Consider the following 27,061-nt stretch of genomic DNA (forward strand, 5'->3'; position numbering starts at 1 on the left):
CATCTAAATCCTGCTTCTATAAGGGATCAACTGCCATTAGCATACCAGTAGTGAATAAAATACATTTTACAGCCTGCATGGGCCATAGTGTGGTCCTAGTCCACAGGAGTAATCTGACACCACTCTTCCACAAGGAAGTAGGTCGAGCTGTGCTTAGTCGACGGAAGTTGAGCACGTCTTCTCAGGTGTCAGTCCAGAATATCCCATAAATGCTCCATTCAACTCCAATCTGGTGACAGAGAAGGCCGTGACAGATGGGTACGGTCAGTTTCATGTTTCTCCACCCATTGGGCATCTAGTCATGATCTGTGAATGGCGGAATTGTCATCGTCAAAGACGCCCCTCTCTTAACAGCAATGATCACTCTGTTCCAAAAGTAGTAACTGACATGGACCTTGCCTTCTGAAGGTATGAACAGACGCAGTGTACTCCAGGAAAATATGCCCCGCACCATTATAGAAGACTTAACTGTTTGAGCACTCTTTCAATCAATCTGTTTTTGTACTTCTGTACCGGTACAGTAAATTGTACAGTAGCAGGGCATGAAGTTTGCAGTAATTTATTAGAAGTCGTGCAAGTCCCCTGTTAGCTTTCCAGACATTTTAGTGGCAGTGAATGCTGGAACTTTCCTTTTAGCGTTTATATGTTCTTTAAAACTTCAGTATGCTTGGAGTTAACTGCACACTGTCAGCACCCTTGCCCATAGACGCAGCCCAAGACTCCGGAGAGCCCAGTCCAGCTGCTGCAGTTTTGTAGCTGTGTTAATTTTTCCTCAGGAAAAACTGTTGAGCAAAAACAAATGTATTCCCTTGTATGATTTCTTTTTTTTTTTCTCTCACATTTTCATTATACTGCACAGCTGCATTATCATAAAGTAACTAAAAATAGTTTTAAAGTCACTCAAATATCTCTTCTACAACAGAACTCTCCGAGTTGGCTATACTACTTCCTCTGGGTAGTATTTGTGGTCTGGACTATATCCCTTTTCTATTGCTAGGCTTATTTTCCACACTGCTTGGGCTTTGCCAATCTTTTTTCCTGACCTTAAGTGAGACACTTTCTTTAGAAATAACAGCAGAGGCAGCGATAAGCAAGCATTCCCCGATGGTGCAACGCTTGTTTTCATCTTGGTCTGAGCCCGCATGGTTCTTATCAGCTGGAGGCTTTAGGTTGTGCTACATATACATAGGCTCGCAGTGAAGCGTCATTACCCAAGGTCGCCAAGAGTAGATTGAGTGCCTCTTCGGGGGGAGGCCGGTAATTAATTGTGCAGGAGTGAGGGAGCGCATGACATTGTTCATGGATTCACAGGTAAAGTGGTTTGAAGCTCAAAGGTATGTTGAGAGTGTCTAGCAGTCCCTAGGAGAATAATAATAATTCTACTGATGCGGAAAATGCAAAGTGAATCAGGTCATCGAGTCCTGTTGTCTCTGGTTAAAGGCAGTGCTTCCTAAGAACACATAAATCACTGTCTGCTCATTCTGTAGGCTATTCTGTCTCGTGTATACCAATGTTAAACAAAATGAGCATAGATTTCCTCTGAACTACTCCCATGAACTGTCTGCTACCATATGTTTGTACATACATATGCGTTCGGGTGAGTGAGTGAACGAGTTGTAAGCGCACTAATCTGAAATAGCAGGACAGGCCTCAGCTATGCCAATCTTCTGGGGAGAACAAAAACCATTCTTTGTGGAAGGTCGGGCACAAAGAATCTTCCACACTCCCAACAGGCAGTAATTAGGCTAAATGTTTTCGCTCTTTGTATCTGGTCGCACAGGACTTTTTTTTTGACTAATTCTGGCTGTGGCTATTTGCTTAGACATTAAGTTTTTCATGGGGTAAAACATTTTCTGAAGACCTACTTCTTTTTTTCTAATGTAACCAAATTTCTATGTTTGACGTTGATTGGAGGAAGAATGATTATTCTGTATCCCTTGTTGCACAACTGGCTATATAGCTTTATTTTTAGAACCAAACTGAGCAGAACTGCTTTCGGTGTTGTTGTTGTCTAGGTAAGCAACTTTGATTAAGGTTGTACTATAGGAAGAAGGGCTATAAAGAGCCTGTTTAAAGCAAGGGGGTGTGGTTAGTGTTTTACTTTCTGTTTGTCCTTTGCACTGTAGGAATGCACTCATTTGTAATGTGATTATGATCATCTTAATCCGATAATAAGAAGTTGGATATGAGTTTATAGCTGTGCACAAAATGAATTGATTGTTCGATTCATGTTGACAGTAAGTTGGCCTTTAACCAGTGGTGTTTCAGAATCAGTCTAGTCAGCTTGTGAGGTACGTGATGTCACTGTAAAATAAATAACTGTTAATTATAATTGAATGAAGTCCTCACATTTGAATTTCATTTTAGAGTTTGTTTTGTTTGAAAAGTACAAACATCATTTTTTTTGGCTATTTCAAATCAATTTATTTGTAAATTAGTATGTATGTAATATATCACGATAGCTGAACGTTTGTGTCAGTGCTAGTAGAGGATAGTTTGAAGATTCAGTTAATCTCCCTGTATTTACATTCTGGATGGTATGTGCTGAAGTGTGTTGTGGGTCCTGTGTACTCTAAACACAAGTTTAAGGTGATGTCATACTTGGTGCCTGAACCCCCTCCCCAAAAACATCTATAAAACAACTTGGGGAAGTACCTCTGCTTCCCCACGAGCAAATCAAATCAAAACTGAAACTATACTCTGGGGGTGCTGTGTAAGACAGGAAATCCAAGGGGAATTCTGCCTTAAAATGACATCCATCATATGAGTTCATAATCTCCCAGGGCTTTACACTTACATTTTTTCCCATGGAGCACACTAATGCATCCCAATTTGTAGCTCCTAAATTAGTTTTCCAGTTAGCATGCACATATCAATTTTCAGGAGCAAATGCTTCAGAGCCCCGACCACCTATTTCAATGATGTTTACGATCTATATCTGTAATATATTGATATTGTTATTTACAGGTAGTGTTACACCAAAGTTGGGACTTATCTTCATTATGGCAGATGCAAGAGAATGACTCAAAGCAGTGCCGAAGTAACTGACAAACTGACAAAGTTGATGCATGTTTTACCTGTTTTGCAATATGAGTTTTGCGGGTGGGGGCTACAATAAGGAATTCAATTCTGTACATGTGCATTTTTTTTCAATCGTCAGGAACATTTTAACTTTTAACAATGAACAATTTGAACCCTTCCAATGCAACTGGACAAGCAACAATATAAAATAAATCTGATTTAAGGGGAAAATGAGAAATACTGTCAAAAGTGAGAAATTATCCATTACTTTTGCCAAGTGAAAAATAGTATGCATCTGAGGTACATCTGAGGTATGCTACTTCTACTTAAAAATACTTGAAGTAAAATAAAAGTTTATATAATTATATTTCAGTATGCCAAGCATACTATTTTTCCACATGGGTTGTCCACAACTATGTGTGATCTGAGCTGCCAGCAGCACTTTGTCTTTGCTTTAAAGGGACTCCAGTAATATTCTGGGGGCTGTTGACCCAGCATCCTACATAAATGCAGCAAAAAGCAGTGAACAAAAGCAATAAACTCTATGTGCTCAGTTATCACTTAGGTTAGGTAGACCTGTACACGAGCTTGCGAATACAGGAATTGAATCATCCAATCACATGGCAGCAACTAAATGCATAAAAGCATGCAGACATGGTCAAGAGGGTCAGCTGTTGTTCAGACCAAATATCAGAATGGGGAAGAAGTGGCGGCCTGTAGCGTAGTGGTTAAGGTACGTGACTGGGACCCGCAAGGTCGGCGGTTTGATCCCTGGTGTAGCCACAATAAGATCCACATAGCCGTTGGGCCCTTGAGCAAAGCCCTTAACCCTGCATTGCTCCAGGGGAGGATTGTCTCCTGCTTAGTTTAATGAACTGTACATCGCTCTGGATAAGAGCGTAAATGTAATGAAGTGAGATCTAAGTCACTTTGATCATGGAATGATTGTTGGTGCCAGACAGGGTGGTTTGAGTATTCCAGAAAGTCTGCAGAGAATGGTGCGAGAAACAAAAAACATCCAGTGAGCAGCATTTCTGTGGGTAAAAATACGTTATTCATGAGAGAGGTCAGAGGACAAGGGTCAGACTGGCCTGACATTAACACAAATAATCACACATTACAACAGTGGTGTGCAGAACAGCATGTCTGAACACACAACAGGTCTTTCCTCTAAGTCGATAGGCAACAGCGGCAGAAGAACGATAAGTAAAAATAAATAAATAAATAAATAAAAACCGAATAATGTGCTCAGTGCATGTATATTATATAGTAATATCACAAATTCAAGTTTGTTTTTAGGGAGGCTTAGGTCTTATTGACTTAAATGAACAAGGAGCAAAACCTTGCTCAGCATGTAAAAACAAAGGGAAGCTTGTGACGTGGGTTAGCTGTTATGTCCACCCTTCTCAAACATTGAGGCAATATGTCGTCTGGCAAGTTTGTTGCATTTAATAACAGCTTAATCTTTCTACTGCACAGCTAAGTTCACATCCTTTTAAAAAACTCTGGCTATAAACTACCGCACATGAGGGGGGAAAGAGAAATGATTATGCTTCAGAGAAAACATTGAAGATCGTAGACAGAGTTGTTTGAGTTGTGCTTTGGGAAGATAGGATCTTTGGCGGAGGAAAGTCGTAGTGTTTCCTGGAGGAAGTGTGAGCTCCGGGCTCTCGGCCAAAGACGGAACATGACCGCCCTCGTTGGAGGGGGAAGAAACAAAGGATATGCCTCTGATTCTGTTTGTCCCTGTGGCAGAAAGGACAGAGCACTCCATCCTCATATTCCTATGGAAAGTTCTGCAGTTGTGGCAACTTTTCACCTTCCCAAGGCCATGGTTGGGTTGAGGGCCTTGGTACATTGTGGAATTGGAACATTTCTCCTGAACCGTCTCACCTTGGTGTGGAAATTGAAAATGATTACATCATGGAGGATGATTTCAGAGTTGACGTGGCTTTTTCTCTCAGTCTGCAGCTGTTTTTTATCTGTGACTTGGATGCGTTTTGAAGGTGAACTCGCACACTGTGTAATGTTTGAGTGTGTAATTATTCTGTAAAATGGAAGACACATGTGAACACGCCTTTTTCATCTGCAAATACCAGCGTGCTGCTGTTGGTTCTGCTTTCCCTGTGTGATTACTCAGCTGTTCCCTCTCAGAACACATTATTAACATTGACAAATAAAATGTTATTCTTCCATTCATTTTTTTTTTTAATTGCATATAAATACATAAATATGTAAATAAAGGAAACTTCACAAATGTCCAGTTTCTATATTGTATTATCTAAGTAGTTAAGAAATGTAGAATCACCTCTTATTATTATTATTATTATTATTATTATTATTAATAATTAATTTGATTTTTTTTTATTTATATAGCGCTTTTCCGAACCCAAAGGGCCAAAAAAACCCAAAACTGAAAATATATAGACTACAGTAAAACAATACAATATTAAGGTACAGTGACAGATACAAAATGGCAGGAAGAGTAGAGGCCGTCATTTTGATCTGAGTTGTCAGTAGATGACTCATGTATGGTTGAATGGTTTAGTTTTCAGTATGTAGCCTATGTTTTTACCTCTCGTGTAAGGCCGGTGTCAAGGTTAGTGGGCAACTTGAGTCTGCAGGGCTCTAGGTCTCAGCGTGTCCCCAGGAAACCACAAAATGTTTATTATCTCAGTTTGACTTGTACCAGACTTTGCTGCAGTGTGCTTGTTATATTTCCACTGCGTAATACAGTTGTCTTTTCTCTCGAAACTCACTGAAACTCACTGTATTTCACATTTTAGTTCTGTGATTGGACTTCCTAATACTATCATAATATTGTACTAACAGAAGTTAGCTACACCATGACTCATTCATAGGGTGTTTTCACTAGTCTGATTTCCTAAGTTCCGTTGTTCAAGTTGCTTTTCTTTCCCTTTTGAATGTGACTGTAATCTTTTTTTTCAGTGTAATTACAACCTTGTTAGCTATGGCGCATTTGAATGGAAGTTTTTTTAAATCTGTTGGACCTAACTGAGTGGAGCTGAGCTAGTTATATACCCTAGACCAACTGGTGACCCTGCAGGCTGATAAGGTTACGTTGTCCACTCTGAAATACTTGATCCACTTTAGGCAGGGCTTGTGAAGCCCTGAGTGGCTTTTTCACTTCAACAGTGCGGAAAGAAGCAGCTTCTCCTGCACTCTGGGACCAAAGCAGTCGTCATGCATTTGGTATGGAGCTGTGCTAGCATAATGCTATCCAATTCACATTGGTAACCAGGCCAGAGAGGGGAAGCTGCTGCTATCTTAGGTAAAGGAACAGGCAAGAAAAGGGAATACTGGCTATACTTGCCTATCCTCTGTTATTGTACAGTTAGCGCTGAATGGTTTCTATTTCCTGTAGGATCTGGGGTTCATTCTGAAGTGTTGCCAGTGACAACGCTCTATTATCGTGCTTAAATGGACTGGCTTTGGCTTTTTACTGTATTCATAGAGTGAATGATGCATTCACTAGAAGTCTGGTTGCCTAAGTTCCTTATTTGAAGATCTTTTTTTATCTTTAGGTGGGATTGCAACATTATTGTTTGCGTCAGCTGTAAAGTGTTTTTCTGTAAAAGATGTGTTTCTAAGTTAGAGACCATTTGCCATTTTTGAACAGCAGACCAAAAGGTGCCCCCCCCAGCCTGTCTTGTCCAGTTGCCCATGGTGACACTTCATCCACGTCAGTTATTCTTCCTACTGATCTCTGTAGGAGATGCTGATGAATCTGGTCTTGTGCTTGCACTTTTATTTGTAGCTTTTATTTAAGCAGAGTAAAGGGCCATGGAACGCCTCATAGCGACAGCCAGCATTCGTTCACTTAGCCCTTTCGCCTTTGAGACAAGCCGAACTGACCCCCCCCCCCCCCTAAATAAACGCAGATGGATTTTAAGCGTTTCCTCTGTAAACACGTCGGGCCAAGCGGTGAGCGGTGAGCTTGTCTGCGTGCTGGCAGCGTTTCGAGAAAGACCCCTCCCTGGGCGAGTGTTTACATCGGAGCACGGAGCGCTCTCTTTCCGGATCAAACGGGGAGGTCAGGGGAAGAACGCGCTCAGCTGGGATCGGGAGAAGTTGCAAACAACACTCCGAGGGTGATTGGGTCACAACGCTATTTCCTCACTTTCCTCAATCTGTGCTCGTTCGGAAATGGAAAGACTGGTATTTTCATTGACAGCTTTCATGCATGAAAGCCTCACCCTGAAGTCAACAGAAACCAGGCTAGGCTAAAAGATACTAGCCTTAAAACTGCCCTGCCACCGCCCACTCTTCAGTTTTTCTTGGTAGCTGTGGTGGAGCATTTGAGGAGAGTATATAGAAATTCTATGGCGTGTTTATTTTTGGTGGGTACCCCTCATTCAAAACTGTTACCAAAATTGTCCTGAGCGTGATTCAGAAAGTATTGGGAGGGAACAGATGCCTGCTGGGATACTGGATACGGTGATGACTGGCCTGAGGGGGAAGCCTTGTTGTCGTGCTGTGGAGCAGCAGGGTATTTTAAGACCCGAGTTATGAATGGTATCCAAAGAAGCGGTAATATCAGCTTTGACATCTAATAATACCGGGAGGGAGTCCAAAGAGGTTCCAGCACTCGCACAACACCCGTGTGAGAAGCTCTTTTTCTTAAAGGGGCACTCCCCAACAGTCCACAATATTGGAGAAAAAAGAAACAACTTCAGTCGTTCTCTTGCCATTTTAATCTGTCCTTGAGGTGGCCAGTGCATTTCGACGAGGGGCTGTGCCGTCTGATATAGATCAGTGTTATTGTGGAAATGCATTTGCACTCTGCGAAGTTCCTACAGGTTCAAAGCCTCTGACCATTGAAGGTGTTCATGGTGTTGGTGTATGGTATGGTAGTTACAGATTTGGCCTATCTACTTTGTGTACTAGACTTATGTTCATAGCTTACCATACAGATCATATGCGAATTGTTCCTTATCTGGCCAGTTCTGCATTTTTTCTCTACATCGCTTTGGATAGAATGTAATTTAATGTACATCATTAAGACAATGTGGCCTACTTTGAGTGTCTGAATCTACCATTGTTAAGAGGGTGTGGCTTTCTTGGATTATTGTTTGAATCTACCATGTCACCTCCAGTCAAAAGCATGTGTTGACATTGACACTTTATTACCAAAATTTAAATCCATGAGTATTAAATCCGTACATAATGTTTTACTACCTGTTAATTGTTAATTTTTCTTGAGACTCAACAATGGTAGCACCTAATTAAATGGTGTTATTTTACAACCTATACTTCAGATCAGTGTCACACTATATAAAATAAGAATTAGAAATTCACAAAAAAAAACCCTCCTAATTAGTGCAATGGGTTGCATTGACACCTACACAGATCCTAGAGCTAGCCGTTTGAAGATGTTCCACTAGAATGTGTCCACCAAAGATTAGTCAATACATTTGACAAGATGCTAATGTTTCTTTAATAATGCACTGTTTGTTGTCTGATAAGACAACTCATGCGTTTAAAAAAAGAACTACAATGCCTTGCCTGTTAAGCTTAATCGTGTTTTGTGCTTAATGTGTTTTGCCCTTTAATCATGATTCGGCTCCTCTCTTCCTGTCTTTCAGAACTGGGGATGGCTCAGCGTAAGTTCGCTCAGTCCCTGGGCCAGTTTCAGTTCGAGTACATCGGAGATGCTCGGACCGATGATGAGAAATGCATTGGTAAGGGTGCGACGGTTTGACCATTTCGCTCCACTGACATCCCCACTAACACGCCATTTCTTTATTTAGTCCTGCAGTTCTCTACTTGTTTCAGAATGTTTTGTCACTGACCTTTGTTTATGTTGCCATTCTATGCTAAATATCTGGTGATTTTTAGTGTGTTATCTGTGTTCAATTGTCCCACCTTAGACTATTGCTGTATCATCAGTAGCAATGTAACCTGTCAAACAGTCGCACGTCTCCTCCTTATGTGTTCGCAGTTGTGCGCTAATTCCAGTTCACGGTGCTTGCTTTTCAGACGAATCGTTGCAGGAGTTTGCGTCTTTCCTGAGGAACCTGGAGGACCAGCGGGAGCTCATGGTGAGTGTGTGTGCTTGTAATCTCTGGAGCACCTTCTTCGCCAGCTCAAGTCTTCAAAGCAGGAAAAACCGCAAACTCAAAGTCAGCAGTGGCTTCACTCAAATTCCTCAGATGCAAAGGCACAGATCTCGGTAGTTACTCAGGTCATGGGCTTGTTTGTCTGTTTTTTTTTTTTACGCCCAGTTGGGCATGTCTGTACATATACTTGGAGTTGCCATAAAGATGCAAGGGGATTCGAGTCCCATCGAATGAGTCAGTGGACTTGCCACTGATAAGTGACTGATAAATGCAGCAGTGGTGATTAAACGCTTTGGCGGAGACTACATCACCCAGTGCTGATGAAACGCTCTGATTATGGCGACACTAAATGGCGGACGGTTCTGGTGTGGGAAATTGGGGCGGGAGCTGGCTTGCTGTTGTCTGGGCGTTATCTCACTCTCCCTCTGGCCACTGGGAGACGAGGCCCTGCCAAGCGCGTATTCTGGTGGCTCTCGTCACTGTTACGCGAGGCTTTTTGTCCGGAGACGGAGCCTGATTGAGTAAGCGGCTGTCGGCGGCGTCGTAAGAAGTCCTTTCCAAACTCGCTGGTTGCTGGGAATCACTTAAGGTCATGTTTCTCCAAACAGGAAACGGAGACAGTGACTTTGCCCTGGCAAATGTTTTAAGTTGAATGTCTCAGAGGGCTACCTGGCAGCTTCTGCCTTACCCCCATTGTTATTGAGTGTAATTAAAGGCACTCATTTTTCAAGGTTCTCCTGATAAGAAAGCACTGAATGTATTGTAATGCGTGAATGCATGTTTACATGACTAATCATTCCAGACTTTTCAAAATGGATATTATGAAGGTCTAATAATAACAATACATATGTATTCATGTAAATAAAGTGTCATTTTCACTTTAATCTTTATATTAATTTGAAATCTACCAGAAAGATCTGGGTAATTCACTCTTTAATAGACTCAAGTAGCACCATATCACCGTTTTCCTGAGGGAGACAGGTAGTTGTGCCCAAATTGCTTACATTTGCGCTCCTATGGAGAACAGTGCAGTCTGAGCCAGTGTTGATGTGCAGGGCGCGTCCTTAGCCCCTCAGCACAGCGTTTACTGGCGAGGCTGAGCGGTAGGAAGACGCCAGAGTTGTTTTCGCTCCGAGGCCAGGCAGAGGCCCGCCCGATTGGAATGCGGAGCGATGATGTCACAGCCTGAGGTGGAATGGGTGGGCAGGCCTGGTCTCGCTGTGCTGTGAGAGAGAGGAAGAGAAAAGAGAGAGAGGCTGAGAGAGAGAGGGAGAGAAAGAGATAGATAGAGAGAGAGAGAGAAAGAAAGAGAGATTGATAGAGTGAGAGAGAGAGGCTGAGAGAGAGAGACAGAGGGAGACGTAGTACGAGAGGGGAACAAAGACGCGGAGAGAGGGACACGGAGAGAAATGCAGCAGTGGAGGAAGAGAAACAACAGAAAAGGGAAGGGGAGTAGAGGCTGGCGGGGTCAAAGTTCTGTCACACGACTCAGAGATTAAGAAAGCCTGTTAAACAAAAACCCAAGAAGGCTGGGAAAAGTGACCAGTAATACATTCAAATTAAGGAAATGAGATGGCAATACCCTCATTTCATTTGTTCTTTTGAAGCATTTGAGAACATAGAGGAAAGTTAATTACATTTCCAGAAATGGGCCTTTTAACATTCAGTGTTTCAACAGTTTTATATAGCTTTTTCCTGACTGCTATTATATACCCAAAGATGTGGGACTCACCATTGTAAAGCAAATGGAATGACTAATTATTTGCAAATCTCACCAAACCACCCTGAAATGCAAAACGTGATTCAGTGTTATTGCAACAGCTGTGTAGCCCCTGATAGGCTATAATTGGCAATAGCAAGCATGAACAGAGAAAATTTACACAGCCAGGTGTGTCACTCAAAAGTTATGTTTAAGGTTAAGTTGATACTGTGCAGTATTTGCTCCCTTCCTGATTTCCTATTTTTGTATATTTGTCACACTCAATGGTTTCAGATATTTAGATTTAAGGAAACTTTTTTAAGATAAAAAAAATATATATATATATAATTTCATTTATTTAATGAAAAAAGTTATCTAGTGAAGTCTGTCTGCTGCTGAAAAACTGACAATGAGGAGGGCGAGCGCAGTCCCTGCCGGAAGTTTCCGCGTGACGCCGAACACTTTTGTTTCTCCAGATGCGGAACATCACGGGGGCCCTGCTCAAACCGCTGGAGCAGTTCCGGAAAGAACAGCTGGGCTCGGCAAAGGTGCGTGCTCCCCCTACCTCCTTCAGTGCGTCTCACCTCAGAGCCGCCTGCTAGCTCATTCCACACATACGAGTCTCATCAGTCCTTATGTGATGCCGCGTGACCAAGGGGGTAACATGGTGCAGTTCTCAGTTTTACAGAATACTTAAAAAAATTGCGTCAGATTTGAATACTCGTCTATTGTTCAGCTATAAATCCATTGCTTGTCACAATGAGAAAATGTGAAAAAAATGTAGTGGGTATACAGTAATGTGAACAATGTTTTGTATATGGTAACTGACCTGCCTTGCTTTTAGCCAGTATGTTTCTTGGTATGTTTCATACTGTAAAGAAGGCTATTGTTGCTCTGCCAATAAATTGTCATTGACCTTAGCCATAGGTTTTACTGTGCAAATTTCTACAGGGCATTAGTGTGTGAAATCAGTTATTTGGCTTTAGTATGTACTTTAATGGTCATGTTACTTGGGACATACTGCTAGCCTACAATGCTAAACCTCACCAGTCCTTTTCTCCCACGCTGGGGTTCACAGTTGGAGAGAAAGAAGTATGAGAAGGAAACGGAAAAGTACTACAGCTCCTTGGAGAAGCTCCTAACTCTCTCAGCCAAGAAGAAAGACCAGCAGCTACAAGAGGTACGCTACTGATTATTACAAATGGATAATTACAGGGATTAAAATGATCAATAATTATGATCTGTGGGAATTATGCTCCTTTGAAAAGGAGCATCATTTTTTATTTTACTCCAGATAGTATTTATAGAATGGAAGTCTGTGACCTTTTTTGTTCAGTGGCTTACTACCAGAAGTCTAGACGGGGAAAGGCGTGATATTGTTTTTCTACCGCTGAGAAAGGTCAGGCCTGAGACGGCTAATTGGAGTGACCGGCCTCTCGCTCCCAGCGGACTCCACCCGATTCCTAAAGTCCCGTGAAAATAAGCCTGTGAATCAGCCAGAAAAGCCCAGATCATACGGCTTGAGGCCTGCAGCTAAGGCCAATTGCACACTTCCATTGGTTTCAGCGCACTGCTAACGTACGCACATTTCAGCAGCCCTGCCTCTGCAGCTCTGCAGCGAGGTTCAGCTGAATAAATACGCTTGCTTCGTCGACTGTTGTTGTCAGTTCACTTATTCTCAAAGGACAGAGTCGCCTATAGGTCGTCTCTACATCCTTGAAGCGGTTGCCTAACGCCCGCCAATCTTGATTGCGCAATTATTATAATTTTTATTATTAGCACTGAAAGTGCTAGCAGGTTCCGCAGGTTGACCTTGAGAGCGTGCAACCTTTGAACAGAGCTTCTTATTCTGTCGTGTTTACCCTAACCACAGGAAACGCTGCAGTGCGCTAGCACTCTCAGTCTTTCTCTCTCACGTTGCTGTTTCCACTCGTATGCTCCGTGGCAAAGATTAAACCGTTAGCAAATGTTTCGCGTTATGGATTCTGCTGCTGCACTAACTTGATTTATGTGATTCGTAGCATGTGTGCCGATACAATAGCAGTCAAAAAGACTTAATTGGCCCAAAGCAGTAGTGTGACCTTGAAGAACCTCTTTTTAGTGACATAGAGTATGATGCCATACCTACAACAAAGAATGATATCTAATTATTTCATGTTTCTTTTTGTTATTCAAATCGGAGCAGCCACTCGTAAATATCTTCCATCTTGTAGATTTGTTGCATGTCAGCCTTTTGGAGGAGAGGAGCGTGCTCTCCCACATTCATAGCAGAAGTTGCAGCTATGAGAGCTGAAACAAAATGGTGTCCACCTCAAAAGAAAAAAAACTGCACACTAGCACCGCAGTTGTGCTTGCACCATCATGCTGTATCTTTCAGAGACTTGAGACATCCTTTTCCTCCTGCTAATATGTGTTTTTCCACTTAGTTCAGTGTTAAATCAACTGTTACATAGTAGGTTTTTCTCTAGTGCACAGACTCTTATAGACTCTGTTAGCACTAGATATTTTACGGTCCAATTTCATTTATGAGCCACAGTAATGGCCGCTGAGTCATGCTACCGGCCTTCATTAGTTCAGTGTGGTGGGATCAGAGCGCTAGAGGAGCTGGGTTTTAGGGACTCTCCCCCTACAGAGTGTTAGAGGAGCTGGGTTTTAGGGACTCTCCCCCTACAGAGTGTTAGGGGAGCTGGGTTTTAGGGACTCTATCCCTACAGAGTGTTAGAGGAGCTGGGTTTTAAGGACTCTATCCCCATACAGAGTGTTAGGGGAGCTGGGTTTTAGGGTCTCTATCTCCCTACAGAGTGTTAGAGGAGCTGGGTTTTAGGGTCTCTATCCCTACAGTGTGTTAGGGGAGCTGGGTTTTAGGGTCTCTATCCCTATAGAGTGTTAGAGGAGCTGGGTTTTAGGGTCTCTGCCTACAGAGCGTTAGGGGAGCTGGGTTTTAGGGTCTCTATCCCTATAGAGTGTTAGAGGAGCTGGGTTTTAGGGTCTCTGCCTACAGAGCGTTAGGGGAGCTGGGTTTTAGGGACTCTCCCCCTACAGAGTGTTAGAGGAGCTGGGTTTTAGGGACTCTCCCCCTACAGAGTGTTAGGGGAGCTGGGTTTTAGGGACTCTATCCCTACAGAGTGTTAGAGGAGCTGGGTTTTAGGGACTCTCCCCCTACAGAGTGTTAGAGGAGCTGGGTTTTAGGGACTCTCCCCCTACAGAGTGTTAGGGGAGCTGGGTTTTAGGGACTCTATCCCTACAGAGTGTTAGAGGAGCTGGGTTTTAAGGACTCTATCCCCATACAGAGTGTTAGGGGAGCTGGGTTTTAGGGTCTCTATCTGCCTACAGAGTGTTAGAGGAGCTGGGTTTTAGGGTCTCTATCCCTACAGTGTGTTAGGGGAGCTGGGTTTTAGGGTCTCTATCCCTATAGAGTGTTAGAGGAGCTGGGTTTTAGGGTCTCTGCCTACAGAGCGTTAGGGGAGCAGGGTTTTAGGGTCTCTATCCCTACAGAGTGTTAGAGGAGCTGGGTTTTAGGGTCTCTGCCTACAGAGCGTTAGGGGAGCTGGGTTTTAGGGACTCTCCCCCTACAGAGTGTTAGAGGAGCTGGGTTTTAGGGACTCTCCCCCTACAGAGTGTTAGGGGAGCTGGGTTTTAGGGACTCTATCCCTACAGAGTGTTAGAGGAGCTGGGTTTTAAGGACTCTATCCCCATACAGAGTGTTAGGGGAGCTGGGTTTTAGGGTCTCTATCTCCCTACAGAGTGTTAGAGGAGCTGGGTTTTAGGGTCTCTATCCCTACAGTGTGTTAGGGGAGCTGGGTTTTAGGGTCTCTATCCCTATAGAGTGTTAGAGGAGCTGGGTTTTAGGGTCTCTGCCTACAGAGTGTTAGAGGAGCTGGGTTTTAGGGTCTCTGCCTACAGAGCGTTAGGGGAGCTGGGTTTTAGGGTCTCTATCCCTACAGAGTGTTAGAGGAGCTGGGTTTTAGGGTCTCTGCCTACAGAGCGTTAGGGGAGCTGGGTTTTAGGGTCTCTATCCCTACAGAGTGTTAGAGTAGCTGGGTTTTAGGGTCTCTATCCCTATAGAGTGTTAGAGGAGCTGGGTTTTAGGGTCTCTGCCTACAGAGTGTTAGAGGAGCTGGGTTTTAGGGTCTCTGCCTACAGAGCGTTAGGGGAGCTGGGTTTTAGGGTCTCTCCCCCTACGGAGTGTTAGAGGAGCTGGGTTTTAGGGTCTCTATCCCTACAGAGTGTTAGAGGAACTGGGTTTTAGGGTCTCTTCCCCTACAGAGTGTTAGGGGAGCTGGGTTTTAGGGTCTCTCCCCCTACAGAGTGTTAGAGGAGCTGGGTTTTAGGGTCTCTCTCCCCCTACGGAGTGTTAGGGGAGCTGGGTTTTAGGGTCTCTCCCCCTACAGAGTGTTAGAGGAGCTGGGTTTTAGGGTCTCTCTCCCCCTACGGAGTGTTAGAGGAGCTGGGTTTTAGGGTCTCTATCCCTACAGTGTGTTAGGGGAGCTGGGTTTTAGGGTCTCTGCCTACAGAGTGTTAGGGGAGCTGGGTTTTAGGGTCTCTATCCCCCTACAGAGTGTTAGGGGAGCTGGGTTTTAGGGTCTCTCTCACCCCCAGGCGGACCAGCAGGTGGAGGGGATGAGGCAGCACTTTCAGGAGCAGTCGCTGGAGTACGTCTGCAGGCTGCAGGAGATCCAGGAGAGGAAGAAGTTTGAGTGCGTGGAACCGGTGAGTACCCCTACGCTGCAGTGCACTCTGGGAAGTACGTGCATTTGTGACACACCACACAGGGTATGTGGGCACAATTACGCAGTCATGGAAACGTTTGCATGTATACATACCACACGTCTGTGTTAGAATGAAACCTGGTGACACAGTGATTGCAGCTGAAAGGAAAATGCCATGATGGCCCCAAAGTATGCTGAGGGCAGAAATGTTAATGGAACGTTTACTTATTGATTATTGTACTCGTAAACTTTGCTCATCGACCGTTAGCGTGTGGCGGTGCAGTTGGTTTATATACGTCAATATCTTAGTGAATCTGTTGGTAATATGGCACAGATAACGTTCAGTGCTGTTGCACAATAAGCGGCTTGAACTGCTGTTTTTTCTTGGTGGAGTCAGAGTTTGTTGTACAACTGCTACTTAAACACAAAGCATATTGTGGGAATTTGGGCTTTTGGCTTGTGTTTTTCTTTATTCCACATTAAATAATAAATATTATACAGATGCAAAAATCTTTTCAACGTTAATAATCAAGGAGACAAATACTCAGGATAATCAGTTTGATCGATGAATTCTGTCATCTGTCATGTTGACATTCATCATTTTGCAGTCTGCTACAGGCTGCTGAGGACAATTATGGCATTTGTTCTAGAAGAGCTATATGTTTCTTAAAGTTCACACCAACAGTGCTGTAGAAGATCCCACATATGCGCTGCACTTGTGCGTTGCTTCTCATTGACTTTGCCTTGACTATCCAATTCCTTCTAAACTAGCTTGATTTTTACATCACTTTTTCAAATCTGTTAATTTATCCAAAAATATTTTTTTTTACGCCAAAATTAAAAGATGCTTTTTAACGTCTGACTATTCGCTTCTTACCTTGTGCCATTTGAGGTAATTTTCAGAAGTTAAACTACTTAAAGTTAATAGAGTATTAAAACAAAATTAAAGTGTTCTAAAACTTTTGACTGGTAATGCAATGTTTTTGGGTTTTTTTACCCGTGAGATTGACTCTCCCCTCCTCTCCTCTCCTCTCCTCTCCCCTCCCCTCCTCTCCTCTCTTTCTGTTTCTCTCAGATGCTGGCATTCTTTCAGACGGTTTTCACCTTCTACCATCAGGGATTTGAGCTAGCCAAGGACTTCGACCACTACAAGACGGCTTTGCAGATCAACATTCAGAATGTGAGCTTGCACTTAAATATGGGATTGAAGTTATTCTCAGGGTGAGAGTAGCTGATTGTGAATTCACTCATATTGGCTGAAGAACTGAAGTCCTCAAGCTTTCAGATATTTCATATAAGTTCTTTCAAATATATTATTCAGCCTTGTGGAGTGTGAATTCTGACTAACAATCACATTGTTGCTTGGTGAGCTTGAATTCTGGCTAATGATACCATTGTTCCTTGGTGAGCGTGAGTTCTGGCTAATGATACCATTGTTGCTTGGTGAGTGTGGGTTCTGGCTAATGATAATATTGTGTTTGGTGAGTGTGAGTTCTGGCTAATGATAATTTTGTTGCATGGTGAGTGTGAGTTCTGGCTAATGATAATATTGTTGTTTGGTGAGTGTGAGTTCTGGCTAATGATAACACTGTTGCTTGATAACACTGTTGCTTGGTGAGTTTGAATGCTGGCTAATGATAACAGTGTAGCTTGGTGATTGTAAGTTCTGGCTAATGATAACATTGTTGCTTGGTGAGTGTGAGTTCTGGCAGATGATAACATTGTTGCTGGGCAGTATGTAATAATGTTCAACCAATGTGCAGACAAGAAGTCGTTTTGAGGCCACCAGGTCAGAGGTGGAGGACCTGATGAGGAAGATTCAAGAATGTCCTCAGGAGCACATACAGACCAGCCAGCTCAGCATCGAGGGCTACCTCTTCGTCCAGGAGAAACGTGAGAAATAAACAAACATAGACACACTCACACCTGCTCACACACACACACACACTTACACATACATTTACGGGAGCATCAAGGGATACCTCTAGAGAAACTTAAGAGATATACAGACATATACACTACACACTCACCAAGCAATTCATAAGGAACATTTTTACTTTATTACACCTACTTATTAATGCAATTATCTAATCAGCCAATTGTGTGGCAGCAGTGCAATGCATACAATCATGTAGATACGGGTCAGAAGCTTCATACGGGTCAGAATACACAACTCTGGATAGGTAACCTCAGTAGAAGTCTAAAAAATAAGTCCAATAAATACCTAATAAAGTACTTTCGCACATACACTTGCGCTCACACACATGCAAGACAGCTAACCCTTGATGATAATGCGGTAGCTGACTGATTTTGTAGCAATCACATAGCACCATGAAGTCCACTTAAAGTACAGAAACAATAGCTGGTTAAAGTGACAGTAAATCATTTACGGAAATAACCATAAATGATCACAGTGGAAGGTATTCACTGCACATCCGCTAAATCTATTAAAGGTGATGTCGATAACGATAATAACACACCTTTCAAGTTGGACATAAAATCCGTATTGAAAAAAGCATCAGGATTCTGTGGGTGTGGTCGGGACCGCCTCGCCACCCCACCCCCCCTGTCAACTACAAAAACAAGTCATACATGTTAATGAGATGTTTTTTATGAGCCTCAGGGTAGTATTTATAGTATATATGTCTGTTGTGGAATCTCTGTCGCCAGGACCTCCTCCGTTTGGGTCCAGCTGGGTGAAGCGATACTGCACGTACATAAAGGAACAGAAGTTACTGAACATGATGACCTTCGACCACAGGTCCGGAGGCAAGATTGTAAGTGTTTCCTTATTTCATGATGGTGGAGGATAGAGGGGGGAAAAACACGTCTTCAGGTTATGGGAAATGAAACTGTCCTCAAATTTGTCTGTTTTTTGTGGTCTTTTTATTTTTGCAAAATGGCCAAAAATATCGATATACGGAATCTCATTGCTATGAAGAAAGATTTGGTTCATGGTGTTGTTTTTCATTCGGGGTTGTTGTAAATGTTTACTGCATTCTCAGGAGCGTGTTTTGAAGTTGGCAGCCTGGTGGCTACAGCTCATTATGAAGAGATAGATTAAAGAAAGGGACATGTGGGAGTCACTTTGTTAATGTTTCTGTTCTCTTCAAAAACCTTAAATTTAGTTTCAGGCTACAGCTTTTGCTAAATGACCGTCTGCTTTCGCGGATGTTGCTGTTCTTGTTTCATGTGTCCCCTCCTGCTGCTGGAATGAACCATCATGCCTCTCTGTCCCCCAGGGTGAGATAGAGTCCGTCACCCTCAAGTCCTGCTTATGGAAAAATAATGATGTTTTTGACCGGAGGTTTTGCTTAGACATTGAGACAACTGACCGGTGAGTCATCCTTATACATTCCAGGTCTGAGGTTGTTAGTGTGCAATTTGTGGGGAAAAAACAATTTTGACAACAATTGTCGACACGTAGTCAATTCAACTCTTGAATTTCCTTCCATCATCAACTCATTACACATTTGATAGTGCATTCTATTCTAATTTATTAAAGATATTTTTCCAGGAAGCCACATCAACATTAAAATCTAGTTGGTAAGACATTACTGGCTGGTTGCCTGTTTCACACAATGTCAAATCCTATAATAATATTAGTAATATATTCATATGAATGGCACTGTAAATGTATTACATTTCTGGTGACTAGCTATGGTTGGAAGGAAGGCATATCCCCAAGGCCACATTTATTCACTGCAAAAAATGTTTGCCTTAATAATCCATTAGTCTTGTAATAAGACTTGAGATTTTTTTTTTTCCTCTCAAGTACAAAATATAAACTTGTTTTAAGTTACTCTTTGCTTAACAAGTGGCAAATCTTGAAATTAATCAAACTGTCTCACCTCATTGGCAATATTTTTGTCTTATTTAGCAAAAAAGTGAAATAAAAAATAAAATTTTAAGTCTCAATGTAAGACTAAATACTCATTGAGATTGACTTTCCAGTGTTGTGGTTTGCCAGACCTGAGATGTGGGTGTCAGTGCCGCCAAACTTTACCCGCTGACGTTGACGTTTCTCCGTCAGAGTGCTGCTTAGCACTGCGTTAGCACAAGATTAAAGCTTTAATAAGCCTTGCCAAGGCATCTGGACAGGAGAAAGTTCAACAGGGAAGGGAGGCGTTCGGTCCTAAGTGGGAAAGTTCTGGCAGCGCGAGCGTAAAACTGCAGTGTTGAGTGCTGGAGGGATGTCAGTCGCCCTGCTAGGCTAACGGCGAAACGCGCTCTGATCCTCCCTTTCAGCCCGGGGCTGGTCCTCACCGTCCAGGCCCTCTCAGAAGATGACCGCAAGTTTTGGACGCAGGCCATGGGCGGGAAGGACCCCGTAAGTGAACGCAGTTCTAGGAAATTTCAGGACATTCCACGAAAGACTTCCAGAGTGGAAGGAAAAAGAGTTGGAGCGCTCTTAAAGAAAGAAAGCAGAGAACAAACGTGTTCTTGCGCATAGGCATTAATCTATTGAACAGGAAAACACGTGTTCAGGAAAATTAAGTTTGAACTGTGCGTTTCACGGTCACTTGTCATACTCAGCTGGGAGTCTGAAAGAAGGCTCACATTTCACGGTCACTCCCCAGCCTTCTGTACATGCAGTCTCATATGTCACGGTCGTCTCCAACACTGACCACACTGCCTTGAGAGTTTACGGTCACCTATAGTCAATAAAGCAGACCTGTTGGTCTTTACTATTCATATAAATCAGTTGAATGTGCGTATGCGCTCCTTCACTGTACCTCATGCCAGATAAGGTCTGTTAAATGACTGTAACGTGTGGAATAAATGAATGTAATCTGTCATGCTAACCAGGTCTCTGTGCAGTGTATAAATGCACATTTCAGGGTTGGTTTTCGGATTAGATAATTCCATATATTTTACAGCTGGTTTTCATTCTGGTCAGGCCTCTGTACAAACCCTCATATTTCACGGTCATTTCTCATGTGGATTGGAGCCAGCATTGATAAACTCAGTGTTTCATAGCAATATCTCTTATTGATTAGACCTCCGAAGATAAGGTTCCTCAGAAAGCCATCGTTCACGTTTCACTGGAAAGAATAGACAAAATCTTATAGGGAAAATTCACCTGTAAGGTTCGACCTGCTCAAATGCGCATCGTTTGTACATCAGCAGTGTAAGAGGCTCATTTGGCTTTCTGCCTCCAGGAAATTAATTGTGCTATTCAAAAATTTTAGTAATGTGTTTTCCTTGATTGACTTTCCACAAAGCAGAAGGAAAGCCAATTCTGGTTGCCATTTTAATGAGTATTTTTCTTGTTTTCAACAGATGCGCTGTATTAGAACCTACTCAAAACAAAGAGGAAGTAAGTGTGATGTATATGATTGCTGGTTGTCTTTTTTAAGCAATGAATCACCCTTGATGAAAATTACATTTCTAAAATTCTAATAATTTATCAGAATTAGGTTTTAAATCTGCCTTTTGTACTGTAGCTGTTTTCTGTCCCATTGGCCTCTTGGCGTATATTGAGTCTGTTGTAAAAGACTGATGGATGGGAACACTTGCTCTCCAATATTATGCTCTGTAGCGTCTTCTGAACCCCTAGCAAAACTACTGTGATGCCTATACATAGGCTATGCCTGTGTCTTTGTGTGTGTTCATCTAGCTGCGTTGTTTGAGTGTGGTTCCTGAGAACTGAATGTGCAATTCAAACGTGTTTTACAGTTGATGCAGAGCTGGATGAAGTTGGATTTTCCTTTGTGAATAACTGTGTCAATGCCATCGAGAAAAGAGGTAAAATGAAAATAATTATCGGTGTGTTTTTGCATTGTTGTGTGTCCAATTCCTCTGTTTCTCTGCTTTCACCTGATATACTTATATTGTACTGAAATATATTTGGAATGTAAAGCCTAATAAATATAAATATAGCACAATTCTAAGAAATATTACATTCATGCTTGATTCTCAAAAAAAAAAAAATTGGCTGATGCTGAAACTTCAGATCATGCTAAGCCACTACAGTATATAAGTGCTCATGAGGGTTAGATTAACATTAACACATCTGTGCAGGGAGCTCCAAGCCAGCCAAAAGAAAATGCCAATACTGCAATGCTTAAAGTTCAGCACAAGGGGGCAGTAGTGACATACGCTCTAGGTTTGCCCACGTCTATGTCTATGCTACACCCTAATATGCTTTTAAATAGATCTTTAAAATCAGAGATTAATTTGAGTGATGTTCTGTGTCCATTATTAACATTTTGAAAAGAAAAAAGGGGGCAATAAGCTCAGTAGAGACATGATTTTATATGTAACTTTCCTTTACTTGCCCCGGAAATTGCGTAAATGTTTTTGTTTTTTTTATGTTTTTTGTCACGCAGGAATCTGCGACCAGGGGTTGTACAGAGTCGTGGGAGTCAGCTCTAAAGTTCAAAGGCTCTTAAGTATGATGATCGGTAAGTTAACTTATTTTCGACATCATCAGTAGTGGATACATTTGGGATATAAGCAGAGAAATGTTGTATTAACAGTTTAGAATTGTTCCACTAATTTCTCAAACTGGTTTTTCCTCTTTCATTCTAATTTGTGCCAAGTAGTGTCATGCCATTCCTGCAACTTGTTGTTCTTTACATGTTCAAACACCTTCTCCTGCCCCCAGAAACCTGTATTTCAGAACTGATACAGGCCCCAATGTATTATGGGAAATGTGTTGTGCCTTTAAAACAGCTTTAAAAGTGGAAAACTGACAGTTTGAGTTAAATTTCCGGGACCGGTAAGAACATGATCCGCCCTGCACCACAGGAAATAATAATATATTGATTTCAGTTGGAGCTTTAGTTTGCGGGTAATAATGGTAGAAAAACATTCAGCATTGATGCAGCACGGTTTAAGGTGACGCGGTTCTGATCGTGTGAGCTGCTCTGGAGGTGTTCTTCCCCAGGGGGCATCCCACACTGCCCCCTGGTGGCGTCATGTGGAAGGCCTACTCCTATCCTGTCCTTGTCGGTGACTAGGTGCCACTCCTGAGAGCGGAATGCCTTCTCCTCTTCCTCATTATTGCCAGAGGCAAAAAGTCCAAGGGCCAGAAAGTAAAAGTAAAAGTTTTTTGCACCCATTTCAGTTCAATTAGGCCTACCCCTGACTGAAGGATTGTGCTAATTCGGATAATTGGAAAAAACACTAGGGAGGGCTTTTACTTTCCGGTATTTTCCCATTTCTGGTTATCGCAAAATTCCAGCCCACCCTCCATTGTGGAATTTATGGAACTTTTTTAATGGAACTTTTTTCTTGTTATTGGCAATTCAAGCACGATCATGACCAAAATATTTTGATATTTAGATAATAAATGATATTTTTACATCGGAGTCTGTGCACATGACAAACAACTGGATTCATCCACACTGTTATTGACAACATTGTCACGTCATATAAGCCAGCCAGTAAGACAAAATCTGGAAGCACATTTTTTGCTTAGTGTTGATGTTGTAGAAATGTGTACAGTACAGGTGAACTGCAGCATTGATTTTCTTTTGGAACATTTCATCATCTTTTCCATTTCACCAGAAGTGTCGTGCTTGAAGTAATTTTGCTGATGCTTATTTTTTCTGCCTGATATTCCTGATTGGTCAGATTCCAAAGAGTTCTTACATTGTGTTTTTGTAAGTTTTTATTCCCCATAGCAACTTCTCAGCAGAATGTTTTCAGTTTTATTTCTTATTTATTTTAAAACATATGCATACTTTCTCTTCTGTCTTCATTTTTGTTTATAGTTTTGACCATTTGCTTGTTTCAAAAAATTCCAGATAAATAACTTTGACAGAAAATATAGTTCAAGGTATGTTTGAAGGGAAAAACTGCTGTACATTTAGTCATTCATAATATTTGGATACCATAGCTGGCTCTGTTTCTTAGATCGATAAAAGCAACCCTGCTATATTATTTTTTGGCTCAAGTGGCCAGCTTGTGAGCTCATGAGCTAATGTCAGTGGGATGAAATGCAGCGAGGTCCCATATAGGTAGCAACTCTGCTACGTTGTCCAGAAAATGGAGTCAGTTTGCACTGATGTTACCCAATAGGAGTTTTAGACATAGCGCTGACATTGAAGACCGGACATTGTTAAGCTGTGGGGCCGATAACAAATTTAGCAAATCAAAATGGAGGATAATCAGGAAGGTTAAAGATAAGATGGGAGAAATAGTTTTCCTTTGGCAGTGTCCACATTCTTTCTTTGAAAAAAGTAGCTACCTGTGTTCACTAGCTACATGTAGGCACCTGATCTACCGAATACAGTATGAAGTAAAACATTTTTTTTTTTAAAGTTGACAATTAACAAGACATTTACCAATCCTTTACTATCTCCAAATTGATATTAAAAAAATCGGCATACAGGTAGCTTTGCAGTTGCCTAAAATTTGGGAGAGGTTGCTTGTTGTGCTTGGTGCCACGTTGGGCAGTGCACCTCTCAGGGTTGGGCAGTGCACCTCTCAGGGTTGGGCAGTGCACCTCTCAGGGTTGGGCAATGCGCCTCTCAGGGTTGGGCAGTGCACCTCTCAGGGTTGGGCAGTGCCCCTCTCAGGGTTGGGCAGTGCACTTCCCACCTTGGCCAATGCTGTGGACACTTAAGTCACAGTCCCGGGGAAGTGTGCTTTTGGACGCACGTGTCATGTACATCTCCCTCTCTTCTGTGAGCCCAGGGAGTGTTTACTCGCCTGGAGAGGAACGGTGCGGGAGCAGTGCACAGATTAGATAACGCTAATGTGCCCACTCACCCCCCCCCCATGGCCATGGGTCATCATCGGTCACTGCAACCCTGCAGATCTCAACTGCATGGACACTGATCCACTGTCACACTGACCCTCTCACTCTCTGTGTCCCTCTCTTCCTTCCTCTCTCTTGCTCTCTCTCCTTCATTGTCTCTCGCTGTCTCTTGCTGTCTGACTCTTACATCCGTTTCCAATACTCTCTCTCCTTTCTGTCTCTTTCTCTGACTCTCCCATTTACCATGCGTTCTGGTGCTCGCTCTCTCTGACTCTCTCTTTCTCCCTTTCTCATACTCTCTCCTTTCTGTCTCTCCTCTCTTTGACTCTTCTTTCTCTCTCCCCTGTTGCATGCCTCCTCTTGCTCTCTCCCTCTGGCTCCATATTTCCCCCTTTCCCGTCCTCTCTCTCTTCTCTCTTTCCCTCCCTGTGGTCTAACCACCCTTTCATTGCTAATGAAAATATTTTCATAAGTTAGCTGAGAGGTGGGAGGGAAACACACAGACCACAAACCTCCCATGAAGACTCCAGATCTGTCTTCTTCCTGTATAGGTCAATATTCTCTGAGCATTCACCCAAGCCATTTCTCCCTTAATAATAATACTAACAATAGTAATTACAATATATGATTACTTTTATGTAGGACCTTTGCGAATCTGAAAGGAATTTACTTCACTCAAATAACTGTGCTGGTGCCCTACTGATATGCTGAGATGTGAGTGACTCAGTCTCCTTTAGAAAGCAGTGCGACAGTCTACTCCAAGCCACGTACTGCTTCTCTTCAGCCATGTAACGCGCTGACTCCTGTACTGTAGTTTTTTCTTTTTGGAGCAGAAAGTCCATGGTTATAGCTCAGGGATAATCAAATTGCGCTCCTCGAGGGCTGAAAACCGCTGGTTTTCCACCCTCCCTTCACCTGGGCTGGAGTTGGATTCGAGGGCCAGATTGATGATCCCTGTTATAGCTTATAGCACATAGCCTTATAGCATCCGCCATTTGGGATGAACCTGTCTAGCCTGATATTCAGGGAAGTGCTTCATAAGTTGTTATTCAGAATGTTCTCTATGTGCCATTTTAAAGTGGTGTAAATATGTGTAATTACATTTTAATTAAATACAGTATTTACTGTGTAATTAACTGTTAATGACAGATTTACAAACATCAGGGTGAACGATTTGGAAGCAAGCCGCAACCCAGTCACAACACTGCCCTGCTGTGCCATAACACTGTCTTGTTACAGACATAACACTGTGTTGCTGTTTATATTCATAACGAGTAGTACTCAAAACAGAGCCTGCGTATTGTAATTGCACAGGTGTGTATTGCTATGCAGTCAGGGTGCCTGGCATTTCGGTGCGGAACGCTTTGAGACTGCGGGTCATTAACGTGATGTCACCGTCACTGTGATTCAGAAGAGAAGACCGGGGACGAGGTGGACTTGTCTGTGACAGACGACTGGGACATCAAAACCATAACCAGCGCGTTAAAGCTGTACTTGAGGTGAGATGACTGTGGTGTTACAGAAAGCGTGGGAGGCCGGTATATCCCAGCTGTATGTTTGGATTACGTCCTTTCCGCCTGTCTGTGTCAGACAACGGAGGCAGCCAGGCCTGGTCCATGTCGACATCGTTTGCCGCTTTCTTTTTATAGCATACAATAGAAATCTGTAATATTTTATAGGCGTACACTGGAAATCTCAGTGTTGCATACTCCCGACTGCTCTTTGGCCTAAATTTTAATTCGGAGGCATGCGAAATTGGCACGCGCTCTCACGAAACACTCCCACTCCCACTCCTTCTTCTTCTTCTTCCCTTTAAATAACAAATCGTTTAAAATCAGAGCAGACGTGGCTGAGATTAACATAATTTTACGCGTCTGTGAGAGAAAATCCATTTGAACCAAATGTATGAAGCAAAGTGATGAGAGTGATAAGTTTGTAGTGATCTCTTCGGATGCCAAGAATTTCAGGTGCTCCTTGAAGGAGATTGGTGGATTTGGGGAGCATTATTAAGTAGGCGTTGAGGGATCAGAGGCGCCCGTTCCTGGTGAGATACCATCGTTTGCCCTGCTGTGTGTGGTGGGTTTCTGATGATATCACACGCCGGTTTTTTCCACTAATATTGATTTTCACACAAAACAAATAACAGCTCTCGCGGCCGTGAGCCACGGCACTTCCTGGCCGTATGAATTTCAAAGAAAAAGATTACAGTTGGGTTTCTCCCAGGAAATAAAATGGTCTGAAACGTCAAGAAAGGTCAAGAATTTGGTTCTCTTGCACAACCTCATCTCAAAAAAATATTAACATAGTTTTGCTAAAACAACAGAAAGTTGTTTGATTTAGTATCGTAATCACTCTGAACATATTTTTGTTGGCAGTGTAAAGTGAGTCTATGAAAGTGTTATCGGTTTGTGTGTTGATAGCATAAATACATGGGAGTTGATCATCTAAACGTCAGTAGGATTCATAAGTAAAATGTATTCATGAACTCGGAAACGGAAACCAACTATAGAAATAGTTGCTGTAGTTAGGGGCCTTCCTACCAGTGTTCCGAGAGATCATTTATTAAAAGATTGAGAATATTAAACTGATTGTGTACACTGCAAAAAACAAAATATTGAAATAATGCAAAAATATTGCCAAAGAGGAAAGATATTTTTGACTAATTTCAAGATATCAGATGTAATAACAACATTTATCTTATCAAGCAAATTTCATCTCAAGACTTGCCAATGGAATAACAAAATTTCACTTTTCAAGCAAACATTAACTTGACAAGCTAATGTTTGTACTTGAGAGGAAAAAAGTCTTATTACAAGACTAAAATGCTTGTTATGACGGTCAC

The 27,061-nt window shown here is 42.4% G+C and overlaps 1 protein-coding gene across 2 annotated transcripts in view; it reads left to right on the forward strand.

Annotated features, from left to right (window-relative positions):
* LOC133134780 (rho GTPase-activating protein 10-like) overlaps positions 1–27,061 on the forward strand; it is a 58,473-nt gene that overhangs the window by 3,307 nt on the left and 28,105 nt on the right. For both annotated transcript variants that reach the window (XM_061251168.1, XM_061251169.1), the window contains exons 2-15: positions 8,628–8,723; positions 9,022–9,083; positions 11,277–11,348; positions 11,879–11,980; positions 15,400–15,510; positions 16,585–16,689; positions 17,273–17,402; positions 18,180–18,286; positions 18,752–18,846; positions 19,758–19,839; positions 20,793–20,829; positions 21,189–21,257; positions 21,842–21,916; positions 25,631–25,718. In XM_061251168.1, coding sequence (XP_061107152.1) covers positions 8,628–8,723; positions 9,022–9,083; positions 11,277–11,348; positions 11,879–11,980; positions 15,400–15,510; positions 16,585–16,689; positions 17,273–17,402; positions 18,180–18,286; positions 18,752–18,846; positions 19,758–19,839; positions 20,793–20,829; positions 21,189–21,257; positions 21,842–21,916; positions 25,631–25,718 — 1,231 coding nt within the window. The remainder of the gene's footprint in view (positions 1–8,627; positions 8,724–9,021; positions 9,084–11,276; positions 11,349–11,878; positions 11,981–15,399; positions 15,511–16,584; positions 16,690–17,272; positions 17,403–18,179; positions 18,287–18,751; positions 18,847–19,757; positions 19,840–20,792; positions 20,830–21,188; positions 21,258–21,841; positions 21,917–25,630; positions 25,719–27,061) is intronic.

This window comes from Conger conger, chromosome 8 (assembly GCF_963514075.1).
Source record: "Conger conger chromosome 8, fConCon1.1, whole genome shotgun sequence".
Classification (NCBI taxonomy): Eukaryota; Metazoa; Chordata; class Actinopteri; order Anguilliformes; family Congridae; genus Conger; species Conger conger.